The sequence below is a fragment of the Macadamia integrifolia genome, chromosome 13 (genome assembly GCF_013358625.1).
Source record: "Macadamia integrifolia cultivar HAES 741 chromosome 13, SCU_Mint_v3, whole genome shotgun sequence".
NCBI lineage: Eukaryota > Viridiplantae > Streptophyta > Magnoliopsida > Proteales > Proteaceae > Macadamia > Macadamia integrifolia.
The window spans coordinates 10,860,032-10,881,145 of NC_056569.1; the positions used below are offsets into that span (position 1 = coordinate 10,860,032).

A 21,114-nucleotide genomic window follows, 5' to 3' on the forward strand; every position below is an offset into this window, starting at 1 on the left:
GTTTAAAAAAATCAAAGAGGATAACAAAAAAATATGAGAAACAATGAAAAAGAGTTGGTGAGGAAAAAAAGAAAGAAAGGAATAGGGTCTTCAAGAAAGACGGAGTTAGCTCATCTCCAATTCTCCGCATGAGCGCAACACAGTTCCCATACTTTCCCTTCAGTTTGCACTTTTCATCCATGTGAGCAACCCTTGAAAATTGCAACCTTTCTCTAATCTCTAATCTTTCTCTGGTCCCTATTGGAGAGCTTGGCGACCTCTTGGCCTAAACTGCATCATACCAGAATCGATGGTGGTTCCTGGATGTGTGATCTCAGTGCATTATAGCTCCATATAATGGAAATAGCTTCACTTAATCGGTTGCTTTTTGTTGTTCAGATATCAGACAAGAAAGGCATGGTTTTCTTGTGGAGTCTTCGAAGAGATGTCAATATTATTATGATATTATTTTATTTTAATTTTTTATTGATCTAAAAATAAAAAAATAATAATGATAGTTGAGTCCACGGTTGTTGGGCCATTACCATCATCTCAGCTTTATGTTAATAATTTCTCATTTTTTTATAGCTTTACTTTGAGTTCCATGGCTGAGTTAAATAATTTGTGAAATCGACTTCTTTTACTTTCTCTCAAGAGGAAAGCTCTAAATAAATTAAGTAAGAATTAAAAAAAAAAAAAAAAAAAAAAAGGGTACAGAAGAGAGAAAAGGACTACACAACTAGCAGCCTCATCCACTCACCAAAATCAATGATGCTTGTTGGAGAGTTTGGAACCAAGCAATGGAGAGAGAAGATAAGATTTCAAAAAGGATTAGAATGTGAAAGCACAAGAAGAAAACTTTCCTGCTTCGGACAACAATCAAGCAAGATCTGCTAAGAGAAAGTGCTAAAAATGGCGGAGGGCGCTGTCTCATCTCTTATATGTAAATTGGGTTCCCTGTTATTAGAGGAAGCTAATTTCCTCGGTGGAGTGAAAACGCAAATCCGGTCTCTGCACGATGAACTTGAGTGGATTAACTCCTTCCTAAGAGATGCTGATGAAAAGAGCAGAAGCAACCGGAGGGTGAACTTGTGGGTGAGCCAAGTCAAAAACTTAGCTTTCGATGCTGAGGATATCATTGATTTGTACAAGCTTCAAATCGTGCGACAACGGCAAAGAAATATAGTGAAGAGGTTTATGGGTTCTCGCAAATATCTTTTTACTCTACACAAGTTTGGAAATCAAGTGGAGGACATCAAAAGAAGGATTGGAGAGATTTCGGCTAACAGATCCAAGTACGGGATTGAAACTCTTGAAACTGGAGAGACTTCAACTCGTTTGGATGATTGCTTAGCACGAAAGAGAAGGAGAGATAACATGGAAGAGGAAGTTGACATTGTTGGCTTTGAGAAAGATATTGAGAAACTAGCGACGCTTCTGAAGCAAGAAGAGTCCGATCGGCAACTTCTCGTTGTTTCCATAGTGGGTATGGGTGGTTTAGGTAAGACCACTCTTGCTAAGAAAGTTTATAATAGGAGTGATGTCAAGAACACTTTTGATTCTTGTGCATGGGTTTATGTCTCTCAAAAATACATAATAAAAGATCTTCTCTCTGGGGCCATAGCACAACTAATGATGCACCCAAAAAAAAGAGTTGGAAACCAAAGATGAGGAAGATTTGGTGAGAATTCTCTCAGGTCACTTGAAAGAAAAACGATGCATGATCGTATTCGATGATGTATGGAAAAGAGAAGATTGGGATAGATTAAAGTTGGCATTTCTAGTTCATCAGGGTGAGGGGAAGCAACAGCGAGTGTTATTCACCACCCGTAATGTGGAAGTAGCCAAACATGCTGATCCATTAATTGCTCCATATGAACTCCAACTTCTGGGTGATGAGGAGAGTTTTGAACTCTTCTCAAAGAAGGTCTTTCTCTCCAAGGCCGAACTTTTAGCATGTCATACTCCCCCTCCCCCTCCCCCCCCCCCCCCCAAAAAAAACAAAAAACAAAGAGGTTAAAACAAAAAATTGGGGGATCACCCGATCAATATCTCACTTTGATTTGCACAATGAAAATTAGTTAAAAAAAATCAAAGAGGATAACAAAAAATATGGGGAACAATGAAAAGGAGTTTGTTGGTGAGGAAAAAAAAAAGAAAGGAATAGGGTCTTCAAGAAAGACGGAGTTTGCTCATCTCCAATTCTTCCCATGAGCACAACACAGTTCCCATACTTTCCCTTCAGTTTGCACTTTTCATCCATTTGAGCAACCCTTGAAAATTGCGACCTTTCTCTAATCTCTAATCTTTCTCTGGTCCCTATTGGAGAGCTTGGCGACCTCTTGGCCTAAACTGCATCATACCAGAATCGATGGTGGTTCCTGGATGTGTGATCTCAGTGCATTATAGCTCCATGTAATACTCAAGTAATAAACAATGAAAATTTCCTTTAATTTAAGAAGGATTTGTTCTCTTGGGGCCGTAGATAATTAGTTGTTAAACTGAAAGAAAACTAAGATTCCTAACAGTTTGAGTGAGATGACCTTTGGCCATCCTTTCTGATGCCCCATCCCACGTTTTCATTGATGCCTCCCGATAATGTATAGCACGCGAGACGTGTGCCTTCCCCTCTCCCTATCAATTAATAGGAGGGAGTTTATTTATTTACATGTAAAAAAACAAAGACACTTTATGATGTACTTGTTTACAATGCTTGAATAACTATGACAATTTATCGATTTATGATACTAAACCTAGGGTGAATGACACTGAGGGACAAGGGACAATAAAATAAAAGTGAATCAAAGTTGAGAAAGGAAGCTCAACATGGCTGGACGTGGCTTGCATTTAGCCTCCAAAGGCTTGGCTTTAGATAAGGTGAGTCCGGGGCCTTCAGTCATGTCGATCAGCTCTTCATCAACCCTTTCCCACTCAAAACATTGAATCAATGACCCCAATGTCAAGCCAACCACGCGCAAGGCCAGACCCTCCCCAGGGCAACTCCTCCTACCTGACCCAAATGGCATTAACTTGTACCCATCCCTAACTGAGGTTACTCCAATGCCCTCCATCCTCTCTGGCATGAACTTCGTGGGTTCTTCCCATAACTTGGGATCATTTTGGATGGCCCACATGTTCACCAATAGCATCGTGCCACGTGGAATGGTAAAACCTCCTACAATGCACTCCTCTGATGATTCATGGGGCGCTAGCAGTGGGCCGGCAGGGTACATCCGAAGTGTCTCATTTATGATGCAATGAAGATATGGGAGATTGGCCAAATCTGATTCATTGAGGAGTCTACCTTGTCCTACAATGGCATCGATCTCAGCTTGTGCCTTCTTGAGAACTTCTGGATGGTTCAACAATAGTGACATCACCCATTCCATGGTCCCTGCAGCGGAATCATTCCCAGCTGTTATCAACACCTGCATCACAGTGAAGACTCATAAATTAATCATGACCACATCATCCTAACATGATAGACTATTGATTCAAGATGTGTTAAAGAGAGATAGAGAGGTCTTGCCTGTATAAGGCCTATGATGATTTCATCGGTATAGTAATTTGGGTCAGTTTCTTGCAGAGACAACATAACGTCGAGCAACACCTTCTCATCCTTGGATTGAGTTCTTGCCATCCGATGCTCTTCAATCAATTTCTGCATAAATTGGTCTCTCTTTCCCTGCAACCTCACCAACTTCTTTTCCAAACCGTTGAAGCCAACCCACCTCAAAAATGGCAAGAAATCTACGACGTTTGACGCCCCAGCTGCTTTAATAAATTCCTCTATGAGCTCATGGAACTGTCTTGCCTTATCCAAGTCCCCCAAGTCATCGCCATAGTACCGCTTTCCGGCAATCATCATCATCATATTATTGAGGGTTAGCTCAAAGAGCAAGGACTTCATTTCTACCATCTTAGAAGAGTTTCCGGCAACGATGAGAATCCGCCGCAACAAAGAGCGTACCTCGTTGGTGCGTATGGTGGAGAACATTTCGAGACGAGAAGTGGAGAAGATCTCAAGAGTGGTGAGGCGCCTGAGGTTGCGCCAATGTTGGCCATAGGGAGCAACAGTGAGGGTGGTGTGATTGAAAGCCATGTATTTCCCAAGGAGAAAGTGAGGGCGGTTGGCGAAGACGATGTCATTGGTTGTGAAGCATTCCTCAGCTGCAGCAGGGGAAGAGACATGGAGGATACGGCGTGAACCAAATTTAAGGAGTAAGATGGGGCCGTATTGGGCTGAGACGCGGGCTAAGGTGCGGTGGAGTGGCTTCTTGAGTAGATATAGATGGCCTATTATGGGCAAGCAGAGATGGCCACTAGGTGGAAGGTTTTTTTTCTTTGAAAATAAGAGATGTCTGGAGAGGAGGAAGAAAGCTAGAAATAATAGGAAGTAATAGAATGATAACATCTCCATTGTTAATGGACATGAAGAGAAACAGACCATGGCTTCATATTTATATTATTTGATCGAAGTTCTCAAATAAATAATATATTCAATCAGATTGTTAATTTTATTAAGGGACAAAAATATAATTTTTTTTTCTTGGGGTAGGGGAGAAAGAAAGAAAGTTAAGGAATCCTCTCCATCCGGCTGTACTGTCCAATCCCATTTCACATGAATGCAGACCTCAAAATATAAAATAATAATTTTATATTGAGTTGTTAAAAAAATTTAGAATTTATTTATTATTTGGAAGAAGACCGAGTTTCCCTTGACCAATTTTTCCTTGACCATGGTCAAGGGAGACCGATAAGTTCAAAGGTATCCATGAGGTATAGAAGAACATTCAGTGGTAGTATTATTGAATGTAAGGTAGTATTATTGAATGTATGGTTATTCACCGTGCAATGAAGGAAAACAATCTTCTCTTACTAAAACTAAAGAATATCCGATTTGGTTAGCATTTCTCATGCCATCTTAAATTTTAGGTTATCAGACGATTTAACGTTTAATGCATCCTTTTATTGTCTACAAGTCAAATTTTTAGACTTTCTCAACCCAATAAAAAACGTCCTACATGCCGTGTAAAGACTGATTTGGTTTAAACAAGACGAGGAAACTTCAAATTTACTCAGATTAAATTGCATTACAATTTTTTTTTCTTTAAATCTACTGTTACAAACTAAATTTATTTTGAAATGTGGGATGGAAATCGAATTATTTATTTATTTATTTGTTTATGGTGTTTACTGTGAATTATGACCTTAGTAGTCAAAGTCCAAACGTTGAAGGGGATATGTGGAACCCATAGAAGACTAAACAGGTAACGTGGCCACCAAGATTGCATGTGTATTGAATTCTTGTTCATCGAGAGTTTAACCGATTTAAGTTGGGCAGAAGATTCAGAACTGTGCTTTCTCTTCCTCACTAGATGGTAAATTTGTCCCTTCCTGATGTCTTCCTGATATCAATGCAATATTGATATTTATCAATATTTATTATTCTTTTAGTCTTTATTGATGTCGGATTGGCATCAACCGAAATGAGATAACAATGAAAAAATAGATTTTAAATAAAAATTGGCTTAGCTTTGGGCATTGTGAGCCCTGGGATTTAGCATTCAAGAAGTCAGAAAGAGAGCAAAAAAAATATGGTTAATTAGATTCTTTCCTGCCCATTGTTTAAAAGTGAAAAGACTCGGTCTAATTAAGTCTTGCTGCTGGATCATTTGTGATTCTGTTTATTTCTTTTCTCCCATGATAGGGAGTTTATATGTCATTTTATAAGAGGGGAAGAAAGATGGATAGTAGACACAGGGATTGAGGAGCTGATGTATGATACACAGCCTAGTAACATTCTTTCTTCCTTGATATGTATGTCATAAGATAACTACTTAATTATCAAGTTGAGGTGGAATAGTGAATCATGGGTCTACTTGGCTCAATAAATCTTTGAGTCACTCCAACTTAGAGAGAGAGAGAGAGAGAGAGAGATGTTAGCAGTATAATGTCTATGATCCACTAAATTGATTTTCTTCCCACTTTAATTTTTTAATGGAAACATATAAACCCATGACAATTCTTGAAAGAAATGGAAAGACCAACTCGATATACAAGCGCTAGTGGCAAGATTGGCAACGACCCCGCAAGATTAATTTGAATCTAATTAGCCCTTGAATTGATTTCCCAACACCTGTTGGTCATGCTTTAAATCCCCCTCCAAAGGAAGAGGAATGACAATGGTTCCTCCCATATTAAATCTATTTTCTGTGTAGCCAAGATGAAATTAGGTAGACCCATCTCTCATGATTCCATGATTTCCATCCATAATTGAACTAGGAATATTGAACTATATTATCAAATAATATGAGAGAATTTATTTATTTATGTATAAAATCACAGAGAAATTTTATGATGTACTTGGTTACAATGCTTGAATGACACTAAGGGACAAGCTACAACGAAATAACAGTGAATCAAATTTGAGAAAGGAAGCTCAACATTGCTGGACGTGGCTTGCAGTTAGCCTCCAAAGGCTTGGCTTTAGGTGAGTCCGGGGCCTTCAGTCATGTCGATCAGCTCTTCATCAACCCTTTCCCACTCAAAACATTGAATCAATGACCCCAATGTCAAGCCAACCACACGCAAGGCTAGACCCTCCCCAGGGCAACTCCTCCTACCTGACCCAAATGGCATTAACTTGTACCCATCCCTTACTGAAGTTACTCCTCCAATGCCCTCCATCCTCTCTGGCCTGAACTTTGTGGGTTCTTCCCATAACTTGGGATCTCTTTGGATTGCCCACATATTAACCAATAGCATCGTGCCACGTGGGATAGTAAAACCTCCTACAATGCACTCCTCTGATGATTCATGAGGTACTAGTAGTGGGGCGACATGATACATCCGAAGGGTTTCATTTATAATGCAATGAAGATATGGGAGCCTGGCAATATCTGATTCATTGACTAGTCTCTCTTGTCCTACAATGGTGTCGATCTCAGCTTGAGCCTTCTTGAGGACTTCTGGATTGTTCAACAATAGTGACATCGCCCATTCCAGGGTCCCTGCTGCAGTATCGATCCCAGCTGTTAACATCACCTGCACCACAGTGAGGACTCACAAATGATCATTATGTTATGAATTAACAACGTAGCAGAACAACAATTTGCAAAAGAAAAACGAAGGAAAATCACTCACACACATATAGCACATTGATTTAGATGGTTCACCTAAGATGGGCTACTTCCATTGTTAAGCAATAATCAGAGCTTCTACTTATTCTGATGAAAAATTTACAATAACCGAACCCTCTATCTCCTTATGATATAATCCCTTAAATATAGTGTGTTGTGAGAAATCCTAATCCCTGAAAGCACAAAATTACCCTAAATATAAATGACTCCAAAAAAAATCAGTCGAAGGCCTCCCACTCTCATTATTGGAGAAAATCATCGGTAGTTCGTGATTGAAACTAAGATCAGGCTTCACCAATAATAGATCATGTCTTCCTTACTTGATAGACTATATATTAAGCCAAGATGTGTTGAGAGAGGAATTTTGACAGATATGGCTGATCTTCCCAGACACATCATGCGAGTGTTAGCTACATATGCAAATTCTCAGCCTAGATTAGATTTTCCTAATTGACGAATATTGAGGGGTTCAAATAAGGACAATGCCGAAGGTGAGCCCCCTCTTTTTGTCGAGTGTATTTTCTGACGAGGTTTTTCTTTCATTTTTTTTTTTTAATTGGTATTGACAGATCAGTGGGTCACCTCGCTGGCCTCTTGTGGGTCTCTATCTGGCTGCCAATGTCGAGTTTAGTACAAAAAAAAAAAAAAAAAAACATAAAGATCAGAAGAATAGGTCCAGTTGGAGAGAGGCCATTGACCTGTGTTGATGTATATATTGATGTTGTCATTCCCTAACCGTTTGAGTTTTTAGATGAAACAATAGTTAACAAATACATATTTTATGAGATGGGTGGATAATATTGATAAAAATAATTGTTATCATTATTGCCACTACAACTACATTCTTTCCCAATTTATAATTCCTGTTGGAATACTTGCTCTTTATTGTAGGTGAGGAGAGGTAAGCTAACAATGACAATAATCTAACAACCTCACACCATTTCCAAGCGACCCATGGAATTCAAACCCCACCAACCCACACCTATTTTAGGGACTAAATCCAAAATTCTGGCCCCACTTTCCCTCTATATATATCCATCCAGCTTTGCTGCTCTTCTTCATTCAATCAAGTACTAGTCTCCTCTTTGTAAGATCTTCTCCAAGGCCTTGTTTCCTTACAGCCATGGCTTCCAAGACTTTCTTCAGTTTTGTGGTCACAGTACTTTCACTTCAAAACATTGACATCACCCTCGCTGCTCGCAATCTACTTCAAGCCATACCTCCTACACCAGCTTTACCAACCATTCCCTCAATCCCAAAACCAACATTGCCACCACCCTTGCCAACCACCCAAGTGCCACCATTGCCTAAGGCAACGTTGCCGCCGCTACCTGCCGGAATACCGACCAGCCCTACCATACCGACAATCCCTTCTATTCCTAAGGGCACATTGCCACCATTGCCCTCTGTTACAGTGCCCACCATCCCTTCCATCCCAAATATCCCCTCCATTCCAACAATCCCATCTATCCCTTTCTTTTCCCCACCCCCTTCTACTTCAAGTACTAGTCCTTGAGATCTTCATGGGATTTGATACTCCTTGCATGACAAGCGTTGCACAGTTCGGTTTATTCCTACATTAGCATCGATCTCAGCTTGGACCTTTTTGAGGACTTTTGGTTGGTCCAACAATAGTGACATTGCCCATTCCATGGTCCCTGGAGAAGTGTCAGTACACATTATTAGATAAACCATTAAATTTTCAAAGCTCATGGGTTACGAAAAAAGAGGTCTCTTGTGCAGCTCACTACTAAGGGATTTTTCTCGAGTAAAATATTTACCACATGTTAGCTCAGAGGGTGCCCAAAATTTTAATAGACCCATAAGTCTTTTACTAACATATCAAGTTTTATTCTTAATAGATTAACTATGTAGGCATATAAAATGTTAAAAACCCTCGTAAAAAACATGAACACTAATTCAAAGATGTGTGCCAAACATAGGAGAGAATTTAATTGAATTGGCCTATGAAATATTACATATGGCCAATTCAAACTATAACTTCTCTATCCAACAGTTGAAAATGTCACATCATCCTTCCATGTTGAACAAAAGAAAGCATCCCCAATTGTGCTGCCTAAAGAATTTTTTGTCTGGAAAAAAAATGAATGAAATTACAAGCCAATTTGCATGACTCCAAAATTTTGAATAACAAAAAAAATTTTGCCGTATGGTTTAGATGAATTTCAATTGATTCACCAAGTCAAGTAAAAAAAAAAAATAAATCAATTTAGTTAAGAGTCTGACTCTCGAAGACTCGCCCACTATTTAAAGTGAAAAGGCTCAGTCCCAATATTGTTGCCAAGTTGTTTGTGACTCCATGCGTCTCTTTCTCTCTCTCTCCTCCTATGGTAGGAGACGACATATGTCATTTCATAGGAGGGGACGAGAGGAAAGATAGACATGAAAAAGCACTGACATACACTACGTAATATGACAGTATTCTTAATTTCTCACTAACATGTATTTGTAGACTATTTTGTAATGTTGTCATTAGATAAGTTTTGTAATGTTGTCATTAGATAAGTTGAGGTGGCCTCGTGATTCGTGAATCATGGGTCTAATTTTTTTAGTAGGAAATCATGGGTCGAGGAGGCGAAGGCGGTTGGCGAAGGTGATGTCATTGGTTGTGAAGCACCCTTAGGCTAAGGATGGCGAAGAGATAAGGAGAACACGGCGTGAACCAAAGTGGAGTAGTAGGATTGGACCATAATGACCGGAGTTTTGGACTAAGGTGCGGGGGAGTGGCTTCTTGAAGAGGTAGAGATGGCCGATTATGGGTAAGCAGAGAGGGCCAGAGCTTGAAGGTTCTTTGTTTTCGGGAGGAGGTGTTTTGAGATGAAAAACAAAGGTAGGAAGAGTAGAAAGAAACAGAAAGGTAACATCTCTACCTCCATGGATCATGGAGCTAGCTCTGAAACTAGTGATCTAAGGAATTATGAGGAAGTTTGGGTCTTGAAGATAATTTACATGGGTTTACCCCTCAAAATAAATAAATAAAAACTCTTTTTTGAAATAAGGTAATCAATCAACTCTACTTTCATAAAAGTAAGGAGGCAAGAAATCTACCATACATCTACTCCAAGCAATGCCATCATGAACCCTCCTATTACCAAAAAATAAAATGTCATCATGAATCCTAGACTCTAGTGGCAAGCATGGTTCTAAATGATAAGTTCTCAATGAGGAAAGAAAGAGGACTCGGCAATAAAATAAAAAAAAAATTAAAAAAAAAGGTGGGGATAGTATGTTGGTGCAGATCACCTATGGAAACTTTACTCAGAAACATCAGGAAGAACTGAGGCCTTCGAATGCCTTATCAACCAATCTTTTGTAATTTGTAAATCCGCTTGTATAAATAACTGCTACTTACCTATCAATCAGATGAGAAGTCGGTTTCGACATATGGAGATCTACATCTCTAATATAGAAAAGGTGAGCAGAGAGGCCATGTTGTAACTGCACTGCAGGTTCTACATAGTAACAGGGAATCAGGGATGCATAGTTAAAAAGGGCCACAATTAATCCATGGTTTGATTTCAAAAATCAAATAACTTGGTTGCCATAACTAGTGGACAGAATGGTTAGAAGATGGGTGAATCCATCCACATCAAAGAATTTATGGGGAAAATAAAACAAAACAAAACAAATTCTTAAAACAACCCTCAAAGAGCATTTATCATTATAAAATTGAAAAACAAACTGAACTGTACAAGGAAAGATAAGGAAGTAAGAAACAGTCAACTCTTAAGATTTTAGCTACCATACAATCTCACCATCTTGAAAACATGGAAAGAAAACTGAAATAGCCAACACGGGAACAAGTTTAACCTTTCCTTTTTTCCCCTTTCTCACCTTCAAATGCTAATCTAGACCTGTAAAAAGTGTTTCTTCTCAACCAACTCCAACATCCACTAATTTTTTGTTAATTGTTTGTATGCAAGGAGCAGATCACCTTTATAGACGCCAAACTTTTTAGCTATTAAAATTTTCCTCGGTATCAGCCACGACCACGACCTCCACCTGTTACAAAAAGTGGATAGATCAGACATCTGCACAACTATGAAAGGAAAAAGACCGGCACCCCTCCTTAGTTGGATAGAAATTGACAAGCTTTCAACTGTCCACAGACAATCCCCAAGCAGAAGATAGCATTGAGCAATGCATCCTAGCTAAAATTGATAAAGACTATAAACTAGTGGTATTTGTCTCTTTTAAGGTATAAGTCAGTATATAGTTTCCACGAGGAAAGGCCACAGCAATCCATGTTTCTGATATAATGTATAAAAAGGAGAAGAAACTGTACCTCTGTTAGCACCACTCCTTCCACCACTTCCACCCCTGCCCCGACCTCCTCTAGCACCTCCATCATCTTGGCTACGCCCCATGCCTTTTACTGGCCTCCCACCAACACCATCCTCCCTACCTCTTCCCCTTCCACGGCCTACTCCGGGGGGCTTCCTGTCTGAAGAAATCATTGAACAAATAGACAAAACCACCATAAGATTTCCATTTATACAGATATAATAACCATAGTTCACCATATTCTCAAAGGTGTGGTGGGATGTGAGTTGAAAGAAAATTAAAAACTTATCGAACAACTTTAATCCAACACCACCATAGGAGTGACAGGAAAAGCAATACCTATATAGCTTCCACATATGCATAGTTTAAAAAAAAATGTGCTTGTAAAAGACATAAGTCAAAAATGGCATATACTTGAATTCTGAAAGCATGACTCACAGGAAATGAACATTTCAACTTTTCGATGCCTACAAGCAACACAAGACGGACAGGATTGAGAAAAAGCTGACAACTTAGCAGCTTTTTCTGAAAAAATTTCCAACCGTAGCTTTTCAGAGTATATTTATCATTTCATGCATGGAGATGGAAATTTCATTCCCTCTTAACTGGTTTTCCCAGTTTGATTCCTGATTTTGATGAAACCTAGAGAGTTACCAGAATTACAACCATTTCTTGTTCTATGAAAATAATTAGATGTGAACATTAAGTCAATAATTCCCCTGATCTAAGATAAGGATCAATAGGCCCAACTGAAATTTATTTCAGCATAAATCAGGTGCAAAAATGTTCTTTCGTTCAGAAGAAGTTTGGCAAAATAGTATAGAAATGGTTTCTCTTGGCATACAAAAATCAAGATACTAATAACCGCAGCCGCTACCATTAAAATATCAACCCCCAAAAAATTGATCTGTTAAATTCATAAAAACCAAAACAGTACATACCTGCTCGGCTCTTGGTTTCTTCCTGAACTTTATCAATCACCTGGAAGTCAAAATAGATACATTCATCATAAGTCAAAAGATACCCCCTTAGGAAGAAAAAGAATTGCAATCATTAAAATAACTACAGGCCAAAACCTGAAGACTTTAGGATATGACTCTCGAAGAAGACCAAAGAATGTATATTTTCCATAGGTGCCAGGATTCACAAAGGCAAATAACAAGTATAACCAAGAAAAGTTTTTACAGTGAGAGTCAAGGAGTAGAACCAACAAAGAAAAGAAGCATTATTTTTTATTTTTTTTAGCATACACTCTGCTATCAACCATCATTGAAGCACTAAAATTATCAATAAATAAAAAATCATATAAGACTAAAACAGGACTTTGTACTTCTATATAATATCTGTTTTCCTTTGTAAGCCCCATGGCAGACACATAGAACTCTAAAATTGTCTGGACATTGCTGCAATACATTCAACAGGAAATACATCAATTCCTTAAGAAGCATACAGAAATTCAGTTGCCTGGCAAAGTGGCAGGAGCCCATGAGTGGAACTGGTGTATTGACTTCAGACATAAACTGCACAAAGCATAGTCCAAGGCATTGAGGACAGCTTAGGAGTAGTAAACACTTCTTCTTATATATTAAATGATAAAACATATCTTAAAAGAAAAAGTATGGTACACGTATGGTTTTGGTTTTTAAAACCCTTTTGTATCGATACGTATCTTACGACACATACTGATACGCACCGATACTCACTGATACGTACCGATACTCTATGGAAAATTCAAAATTGAAGTGAAATGTACGTTTCAGTATGTATCGGTACGTATCGGTGTGTATCAGTGTGTATCGACCGATACGTACCGATACGGTCATAAAATGGCCAAAATGGGTAATTTTTTAGAAAAACACAATTTTTTGAGGTGTTTTTGTTCCAAAGTTGCTGCCAACCATTTTTCTCTCTAACTAAAGTGGAAATCAAGGTTGGGAACAAGGATTTTACATTTATGGGACAACTACAAACCTTGGATTCTTAGTGCGATACTCTCAATTTACTGTTTATGCATAATACATGTTATATATAACTTTTTTTAACTATTTTTTTATGCAAAAGTGTATAAAAAAGTGTTTCCTATCCATTTATGTGCGTATCTTAGCGTATCTCCGATACGATACGATACCCTCCGATACGTATCTTAATTTTGGCTGACCGATACGGCGACCGATACCGATACTTTAATCCTTGGGTACAAGACGAAAATTGTGGAAATGGAAATACTTGTATAAATAGGACCAGACTGAAGACTTGGAAATTTTGGGCAAAGTATTGATGAAATAATTTAAAGACACCAGACATTTTTCTCAAAAAACAAAAAAGACACCAGACATTTAAATCTGTCTATAAAGCTTACAAACATAAAGCAAGTAATTTAATATACAGAATATCAGACAAAGAAGTGGGAAAAAGGTCATGTGCCCACCACAAATAACAGTAAATAATATTTATCATTTTCCACCATGCCACCAGTTTATTGCTTACTTGTATCTTTGATGGCGAAGTTATAAATATATATTTATCGAATTTCTCCAGCCATGTTCATCTTTGGCATTGAAATCCAAAAATGAAAGAAACTTTGTGCAAAAAAGACAGAGATCAAGTAAACAGACTCCAAGCAGGAGAACAATAGTTATCAGAAATGATCTTCAAACTAAAGGAAGAAGATAGGAGAATTCTAGTCCTTGTTTATCAACTAATGCTATCAATAAGATGTACAGTAATAAGCTGCAAGCCAAAAGGGTCACTAGAATAAGTGAACGTCCAATTTTCCAAATAGGACAACCAACCAGTGATAACCAAATGCTTCAAAGGGGAAGTGACCTACAGAAAGTAATTAGATGAGGTTCAGAGGGGAAGAAGAGCAACAAAGAAGTAAGCAGTCCAAGTATCTCATCACGTAACAGCATGATACAATCACCAATACAGATGCACCAACAGATTCATATGTAAGTCTATGACAATCAATATTTTACCCAAAACTCCTCTAAAACAACTTGAATTCATGAAAAAAGTGGTCTCTTGGTAAAGGCAACTGAACAGCACTTCAAATAGCATAGCGTCATGCAAAGCAAATAAATTTTTATTTCAAGAAATTAGCCTTAAAAAGTGATGGAAAGGAACCAGAACTTTCTAAAAATTAAGAATATGATACAGAGGGGCAACCCAAAACTCCCACCCCCCGCAGCACCCAAAACAATATCAAAAGGGAGATATACTAGAAGAGAGATAAAAATGATGGCTCCATATACTGAAATAAAACAGGAAGTCTGAAACTGCTAATATTCAGCTCCAGAATCTGGACCACTATTGGAACAGATGATGCTCATAGCTGATTATTCTATTGGAAAATTTAGCACACCATTGAAATGTTTGGTTATAATTAGTTGTCACTTTTTCTTCAAACTCCACACCATGGCATTCTCTCAACCTTGGTTGAGAAATTCTAGCAATCTATCCACTTGAACATTGGTTTAGAGATTCTATCTATCAATTTATCTGTGAAGCCCCCACCAATCCAATCTATTGTATAAACAGTTAATTTAGAGTCAGTGATATCCCTTTGGATATCAAGCCACAAAATCATAGGCACAATCCAGTAGCTGAAATTCCATGCAAAACCGAAGAGTTAGCCAGTGGCAGATAACAGCTTGAGCCTATCTATAAAATGATAACAGTTTTTTACCTTCTCTAAATCATTTCATCGCTATTTTTATTCCTCATTGTTATACAACCAGCAATGATGCATGGAGCTGAATGTTTGGCAGTGAAGAAACAAATAAAATGAGGATGTTGAGATGGATAAGTAGTCAAGTTAGAAAAGATAAAATAAAGAATGAAAAAAATTGAGCTAATTTAGGAGTAGTTCTTATACATGATAAATTGCGAAAAAATTGTTTAAGATGACATGGGAATGTGCAACGGAGGCCTCTGAATGCTCCAATATGGAAAGGTGACTTGTTTCAGATTCAAGGAGTTAAAATATTCAGGGGAGGAGGCCTTAAATGACTCAAGGAGTAGAGGTGAGCAAAGACACGCATAACTTAGGACTAGTAACAAGTATGGCTTTGAATAGAGCTGGATGGAGAAAAAGGATTTACATAGCCGACCCCATTCAGTAGGGATAAGGCTGATTTGAGTTGTACCTTAATGTTATTTCTATTACCACACTGAATGTATGATGTTATCAAAGGCTTCCTCAAATATTAGATATTATAGTATATAAGTCTGAGAAAGATCTGATTTCTCAAAACATTCAAAAGAAAACCTGAATGAGGTGATGGTCAACTAGAGTGAAGAGGTAGGCGATCTAGGGGCAACAGTAGAGAAGAAGACTTTGTGAAAAAGACAGCAACTATGATTAGATTCTGTCAACATTCATTATAGCAACGGAAAACATAGGCCCCTCGAATAAGCCAATGTAGAAAATGGTTCATGTTTGAAACAATTTTCTAATAAAAAGGCCTCCACAGATACAGTAAGAACAGTCAAAGATAAGGAAATGAAATTTTAAGTATTATTACATTCAGTCCTATTATCTGATTAAATATTTGGACAATGCTTCCAAAACATTATGTGGCTATATATTCTGTTTCATACCTCATCTGGTACACGAAGATACTTAATTGTATTCCCCCGTATGTAACATTCTGGCATTCGCCAAAACCTGTCTCCATCCTACAGAGAAATTCCATTCTTAGATGCAACCACAGATTAAAGAGTGCAGCAGTCTTGATTAAAACTAATAAATAGATTAAAGAAAAAGAAATAAAAAGAATATCCATTTACTTTTGAGGTACAGATGACTTCACGGAGATGAATGTTCATCCAAGTGTCACAATTCACTAGATGCCCATTGTAGGTCTCCCCATTCTTCAGTTCTACCAACTAACACAACAAAAGAACAACAAAATACAGAAAATAATAAGCCTAGAAACAAACAGCCTCCCAATGCCCCTTTCAGTAGAGAAATGGAAATTCTTACCATAGGATGACCTTGTGATGTCTTCAGTAGAGAAAGAGGCAGCTGCAACAACAGAAACTGCTTCAGTCAAAAATCCAAAACACAACCCTCTCCCATGGAAAAAGAATTTAGAAACACAGGTACGACAAGACAACTCGACAACTATATAAATAAGAAACGAACCATCTTCTGGAACAGTAAAAGACAAAACCACCGATAAGAATCCGCAAGCTGCAAATCAAAGAGTTGCAAAATTATTTCACTTTCTAAATCTTCAAATATCAAACACTGCAGCAAACAATTGGAATATGAACCCTACATTACGATAAACCCTAGATTCTCATGAAGGTTTAGGAAGCAAAAAGATCTTCGCCTTGACTACGACTTGATAACAGAAAAATTGGATGTAAGAATCCTAGATGTCCACAGCAAATGAATCGAAAATCAAGCACGAAAACAGAGCAGAACTGGAAAGAAAGAATTAACACGATACCTCTCGTGAAGTTTCTTCAGTGAAGCTATCAACTATCAAGCGAGCGGGTTTTTCTTTTCAAAACGCGTCCGAAGCGGCAGGTAAGCAGGTGCGCAAGTGCAACATAACTCGAACCACCCCCACGCCCCCTAAATAAAAGTTTCCGGGCTTCGTTTGGTTTAGTCAGCCCATTCATCGGGGACTCGCCCGAATCCCGGCCCAGTTCTATAAAGGCAGTTCCATAACAACCGTAAAATTGCTCCATTATGATCCAGTGATCACGTGTTTGGATCAAGAAACAGCCTCTCCATGTACCTTATGATCCTCCTTATAACCCATCCTGGTTCAGTGGCAGAAGCCTTGTGCCCTGGGCATGTTTTTTATAAGGAAAAATTACATGATTACTCGTTTTTGGGTTTCTCTTTACAAAATTATGCATCAAAAGTTTCAGTTAACAAAAATACCCAAAATTAGGCTTCTCTTTACAAAATTACCCACTTAAAGTTTAAGTTAACAAAAATACCCAAAATTGAATTTGGGTTTACAAAACTACCCACTCAAAGTTTTAGTAATAAAAAAATACATGATTATATGTGGAAGATGAAGAATCACTATTTTGGGTAGTTTTGTAAACCCAAACCTAATTTTAGGTATTTTTGTTAACCAAAAATTTTTGTGGGTAATTTTGTAAAGGGAAACCCAAAAATGGGTAATCATGCAATTTTCCCTTTTTATAATGCTTTTCTTAAAACTAATAGTGCTAGTAGTGACTAACGACCCAACAAAGGAACACAAATAAAATCGAACACATTGATAAATGAATTACACAAAAAAAGGCAAAAGAATTTTCTACATTGATCCACTTTGATAATTTTTCTAAGCAGGCCAAGTAATTTCTCCCACTTGGAAGGGTGACCTTGCAATTCTAGTTGTTGGATTTCAAGGAAAAGCTCTTGACGGGTCACATGTCAAATTTTAGATGCAAATTTTATCAAACACCCCATGTATCCCTATTTTGTTTTTTTTATTTATTTATGCTTTTATTTTTTTAAACTTCAAATTGCTCTTTGGCCAAGTCGAGATGAAACTTGACATGTGACAAAAAGACCCTAGGGTCAATCAGTCCCCAAAATTACAACCTTACTAACATGTCAAGTGAGAGAACCAATGCCCACTTGGAGAACCCTCTCTAGGTCTTCCAAACATGAAATCCACCCATCCCCCTCAAAAAATAAAAACAATAAAATAGAAAACTTTGGAACAACTTTGATTGAATCTTTAAATAAAAAGTAAAAGTACATGTTGAGTTATAGAGTGTATTTCAAAGAGGATTATAATGATCAATGTTATCACCAATTGCTCAAACAAGGATAACATTTAGCTTCAAAATAAAATGTTAAAAACAAAATAATTAATTGTAAATGGAGCAAGAGAATGCTACACACCAATGCCTACGGCCAATAGGAGGATATGCACAAGCATCTTCAACGCAGGACAGTGTAATTTAAATTTTTTGCCTTTACAATGTCTTTGTGCAAGTATATGCTATCATGTAACGTTTTTTTTCTTTTTTTCCCCTTTTAAATGAGTATAAAAATGATATTAAATTAGTATAAAAGATTCATTATATAATGATGAACTAATAAATAAATGGAGATGGTATTTATTATTTTTAATAAGGAAAAATAAATAAATTTCAATTATTATCCAATTTAAGGCTGACTTGGCTTTGCCATTAAGCCAAGGATTTGGTTTGATCCGTCCAAACCAATCGCTGGTCCTTTCTCCTTTGGATCAGTTTCAATTTCAAGGAGTGTCCCCTTTAGTAATCCTAACAGACACAGCAACTTAATTTGTTTTACTGACTAAATATCGCCTTAATTAAGGTAGTAAAAACACCTTCTTTATTCTCCGAACTTTCTGTTACTGTCACGTAATTTCTCCCTATAATCTCTCGACATAAAGAGAAGAGACTGCAGGAAGCAAGGCACGGCAGGGCAGGCTTTTCCTGCGAGAACGTAATCTCTTGTATGCTGAGGATCTGTCTTTACCTTCGTAATGTACCAAGCGTTGTTTTATTGTTACTCTCTGATCTCTATATAAAGAGAAGCCTGCCTGCAGGCTGCAGGCGTAGTTCCTATTTTGGTTTACCCTTTTGATTTTGCCTTTCCTGCAAGAATCCATCACCTCTTGTATATTGTGCATCTGCACCTTCGTAAGAAACAGCGAGCCGCCCGTAATCACCGGACCTCTGCTTCTCAATCCGATAGGCAGGAATCCCCGGGGTTGTGAAGGTGAAGATGCACAAAGTACAAAAGGTTATGTATTGGGCAGTTTCTCCTCCTCCTTCGGATGGATATGTGGTGACTGGATTGGATTTGCACCTAGTGAAATTTATTACTTTTACTAATTTGTTCTATTCAATCTTAATACAGACAGAATAGGAAAGCAAAGCTATGTATTATCTTCTGTTATGATCAGACCATGTTCTTTGTTCAAGTATTTTTCATGTTCTTCACATCCTTTATGTATTGACATAACTCACCATCTGCTTCTAAGGCTAGAAGGGAGAGAATATCAAGCCTCATTTGTTGGGTTTGGTTGTGTCCTACATGTTGTGGGTTCATATAATTATTATTAGATTTGTAATTATAATCTTGTTGGATTTTGGGTTCATTACATTTATTCACTTTTAAAGTTTGAAAAAAGTTGATAGACCATGACAATAACAGATAAGGGTTTTTTTTTTTTTTTTTTTTTTAAATCAAAACTGTAAAATGTTGGTCTAAACACCTAAAATATGACCTAAACTTAATATGAAATCTAACAAGGAAAAGAATACGAGATTGAATAAATATCGAAACCAAATCTATCTAGGTCAGTCTAGTTTTGGTTTCTAAAATGTGTCCATTCTCTGTTCAATTTTGGTTTATGCATTTTATATCTTGAACTGAACCGATTGACACCCTTAACTCCAATTCAAAACCAAATCAAGAAGGACATCATTTGATTTAATTCAAGCAAAAACAATCAATTTTAATCGATCCAACCAATTCGGGCTGAATTTTAACACACTTGAGCAATGATGCTTGGGGACCATTCTTTGAAAGAGATCCTCCAAAGACCTGCTTTCTTCCGGAATTAAGACAATTTTACAGCAGCCCTAATGCTTTTTTTTGTTACCATTTGTTGTATAGAGCAACAAAAAAAAAAAAAAAAAAAGGCTGGTCCTTTCTCCTTCGGGACCAATTTCATGGAAGTCCAATCCGGTACCTCGCAACACTGATGGGTTATGCAACTGCCTTGCATGTGAGGTCTACAGAGTTGAACTCGGGTGCTCTTTCCATGTGTGACCTACCCACGTTGATCATTAAAGCCTTATATATTCTACCCAACAAATTCATGGATTTTAGGTTAATATAACTGTTTTTTTTTTTTCCACACCTTTATGATGATATGTCTGTGGACTTAATTTATATGTTTATCAAACAGCTTAATCCTAGCAAAGTTGTGGGCACCACAATTTACGGTATCAGAAAAGTACCATTCTCCGGCCGGAGTGATTTGAGCCACCGCTAAATATATTTGCCAAATAATGATGATCCAATTCATCTCCTAGTGAAACATCCTCCAAGGTTGTGTTGGTGTACGTTGACGAGAGTAAGGATGTGAATTTGAAATCAAAATCGTTTTATCAAAACTGGACCGAGCCTATATTGAATTCATAAAATCGTTTAATAATTGGTTTGGTTTTGGTTTTAAGTTTAAGATCGGTTAGATAAATGGGTTGGTTCGATTTTAACCGTTTAATCGTCCGTTTCAAACCGAGTTGATACCGTAAAAATCGAACCATTTACACCGTCAAAACCGACCCATTCAACCCGTGTAGCGATTTAATAGAAAAGTTAACCAGTGCCTCATGCTCTTTAATTTTAGAACACTAACAATAAGTTGTGTTCATTAACAACTTTGTTTATATTTCACTTTTTCCATGTAATGTTTTCTTTTGCTTAGTTATTTGATTGTTTTAACAAAACAAGATGGGTTTAATTTAGGGAAGAATTAAGGACCATAGAGGCTGTCCAACAGTCAATTTAATAATTTACTCATACTATGTAGTAATGTAGTTAAATCATTGCTTGTTCAATGCCTCATTTAATTTGATACAAGATTGAAGCGTTTATCAACAAAAGCAAATTTTAGTAAGCATGCGAATAAACTAGTAAACCGATTGCTAATCATTTAGAAAC

General features: G+C 37.5%; 4 protein-coding genes across 5 annotated transcripts; 1 reads left to right on the forward strand and 3 right to left on the reverse strand.

Moving 5' to 3' along the window:
* The first annotated feature begins 697 nt into the window (after positions 1-697).
* LOC122058605 (putative disease resistance protein At1g50180) lies at positions 698-1,888 on the forward strand. Its single transcript, XM_042621235.1, has one exon. The coding sequence runs from the start codon at positions 892-894 to the stop codon at positions 1,648-1,650; it is 759 nt and encodes a 252-aa protein (XP_042477169.1). The 5' UTR covers positions 698-891; the 3' UTR covers positions 1,651-1,888.
* Positions 1,889-2,598: 710 nt separating this feature from the next.
* On the reverse strand, positions 2,599-4,399 carry LOC122060254 (cytochrome P450 81Q32-like). The gene is made up of 2 exons (XM_042623454.1): positions 3,509-4,399; positions 2,599-3,407 (listed from the first exon to the last, which is right to left on the reverse strand). The coding sequence occupies exons 1-2, from the start codon at positions 4,397-4,399 to the stop codon at positions 2,781-2,783; spliced, it is 1,518 nt and encodes a 505-aa protein (XP_042479388.1). The 3' UTR covers positions 2,599-2,780.
* Positions 4,400-6,321: 1,922 nt separating this feature from the next.
* Positions 6,322-10,640, reverse strand: LOC122060198 (cytochrome P450 81Q32-like). Its single transcript, XM_042623393.1, is given in 3 exon segments — positions 6,322-6,474; positions 6,476-8,779; positions 10,495-10,640. Coding segments are annotated over 2 exon segments (621 nt in total). The 5' UTR covers positions 7,024-8,779; positions 10,495-10,640; the 3' UTR covers positions 6,322-6,401.
* A 131-nt stretch (positions 10,641-10,771) lies between these two features.
* On the reverse strand, positions 10,772-17,028 carry LOC122060199 (sm-like protein LSM4). 2 transcript variants are annotated; one of them, XM_042623394.1, is made up of 8 exons: positions 16,886-17,028; positions 16,576-16,623; positions 16,414-16,455; positions 16,218-16,316; positions 16,029-16,106; positions 12,368-12,407; positions 11,428-11,586; positions 10,772-11,144 (listed from the first exon to the last, which is right to left on the reverse strand). In XM_042623394.1, the coding sequence occupies exons 2-8, from the start codon at positions 16,576-16,578 to the stop codon at positions 11,122-11,124; spliced, it is 444 nt and encodes a 147-aa protein (XP_042479328.1). In that variant the 5' UTR covers positions 16,579-16,623; positions 16,886-17,028; the 3' UTR covers positions 10,772-11,121. The 2 variants fall into 2 exon arrangements, with proteins under 2 accessions (XP_042479328.1, XP_042479329.1); XM_042623395.1 differs by lacking the exon at positions 16,886-17,028 and adding an exon at positions 16,712-16,869.
* Positions 17,029-21,114: the final 4,086 nt, after the last annotated feature.

Bases quoted from the DNA above. Each gene is read 5' to 3' on its own strand.
- LOC122058605 (XM_042621235.1), top strand. From the start codon at position 892: ATGGCGGAGGGCGCTGTCTCATCTCTTATATGTAAATTGGGTTCCCTG.
- LOC122060254 (XM_042623454.1), bottom strand. From the start codon at position 4,399: ATGGAGATGTTATCATTCTATTACTTCCTATTATTTCTAGCTTTCTTC. The intron at 3,408-3,508 runs GCAAGACCTCTC...ACTGTGATGCAG, and splicing joins TCATCATAGGCCTTATACAG to GTGTTGATAACAGCTGGGAA.
- LOC122060199 (XM_042623394.1), bottom strand. The intron at 16,317-16,413 runs GTAAGAATTTCC...TTGTTGTGTTAG, and splicing joins CATCACAAGGTCATCCTATG to TTGGTAGAACTGAAGAATGG. The intron at 12,408-16,028 runs GTATGAAACAGA...TTTGACTTCCAG, and splicing joins ATCTTCGTGTACCAGATGAG to GTGATTGATAAAGTTCAGGA.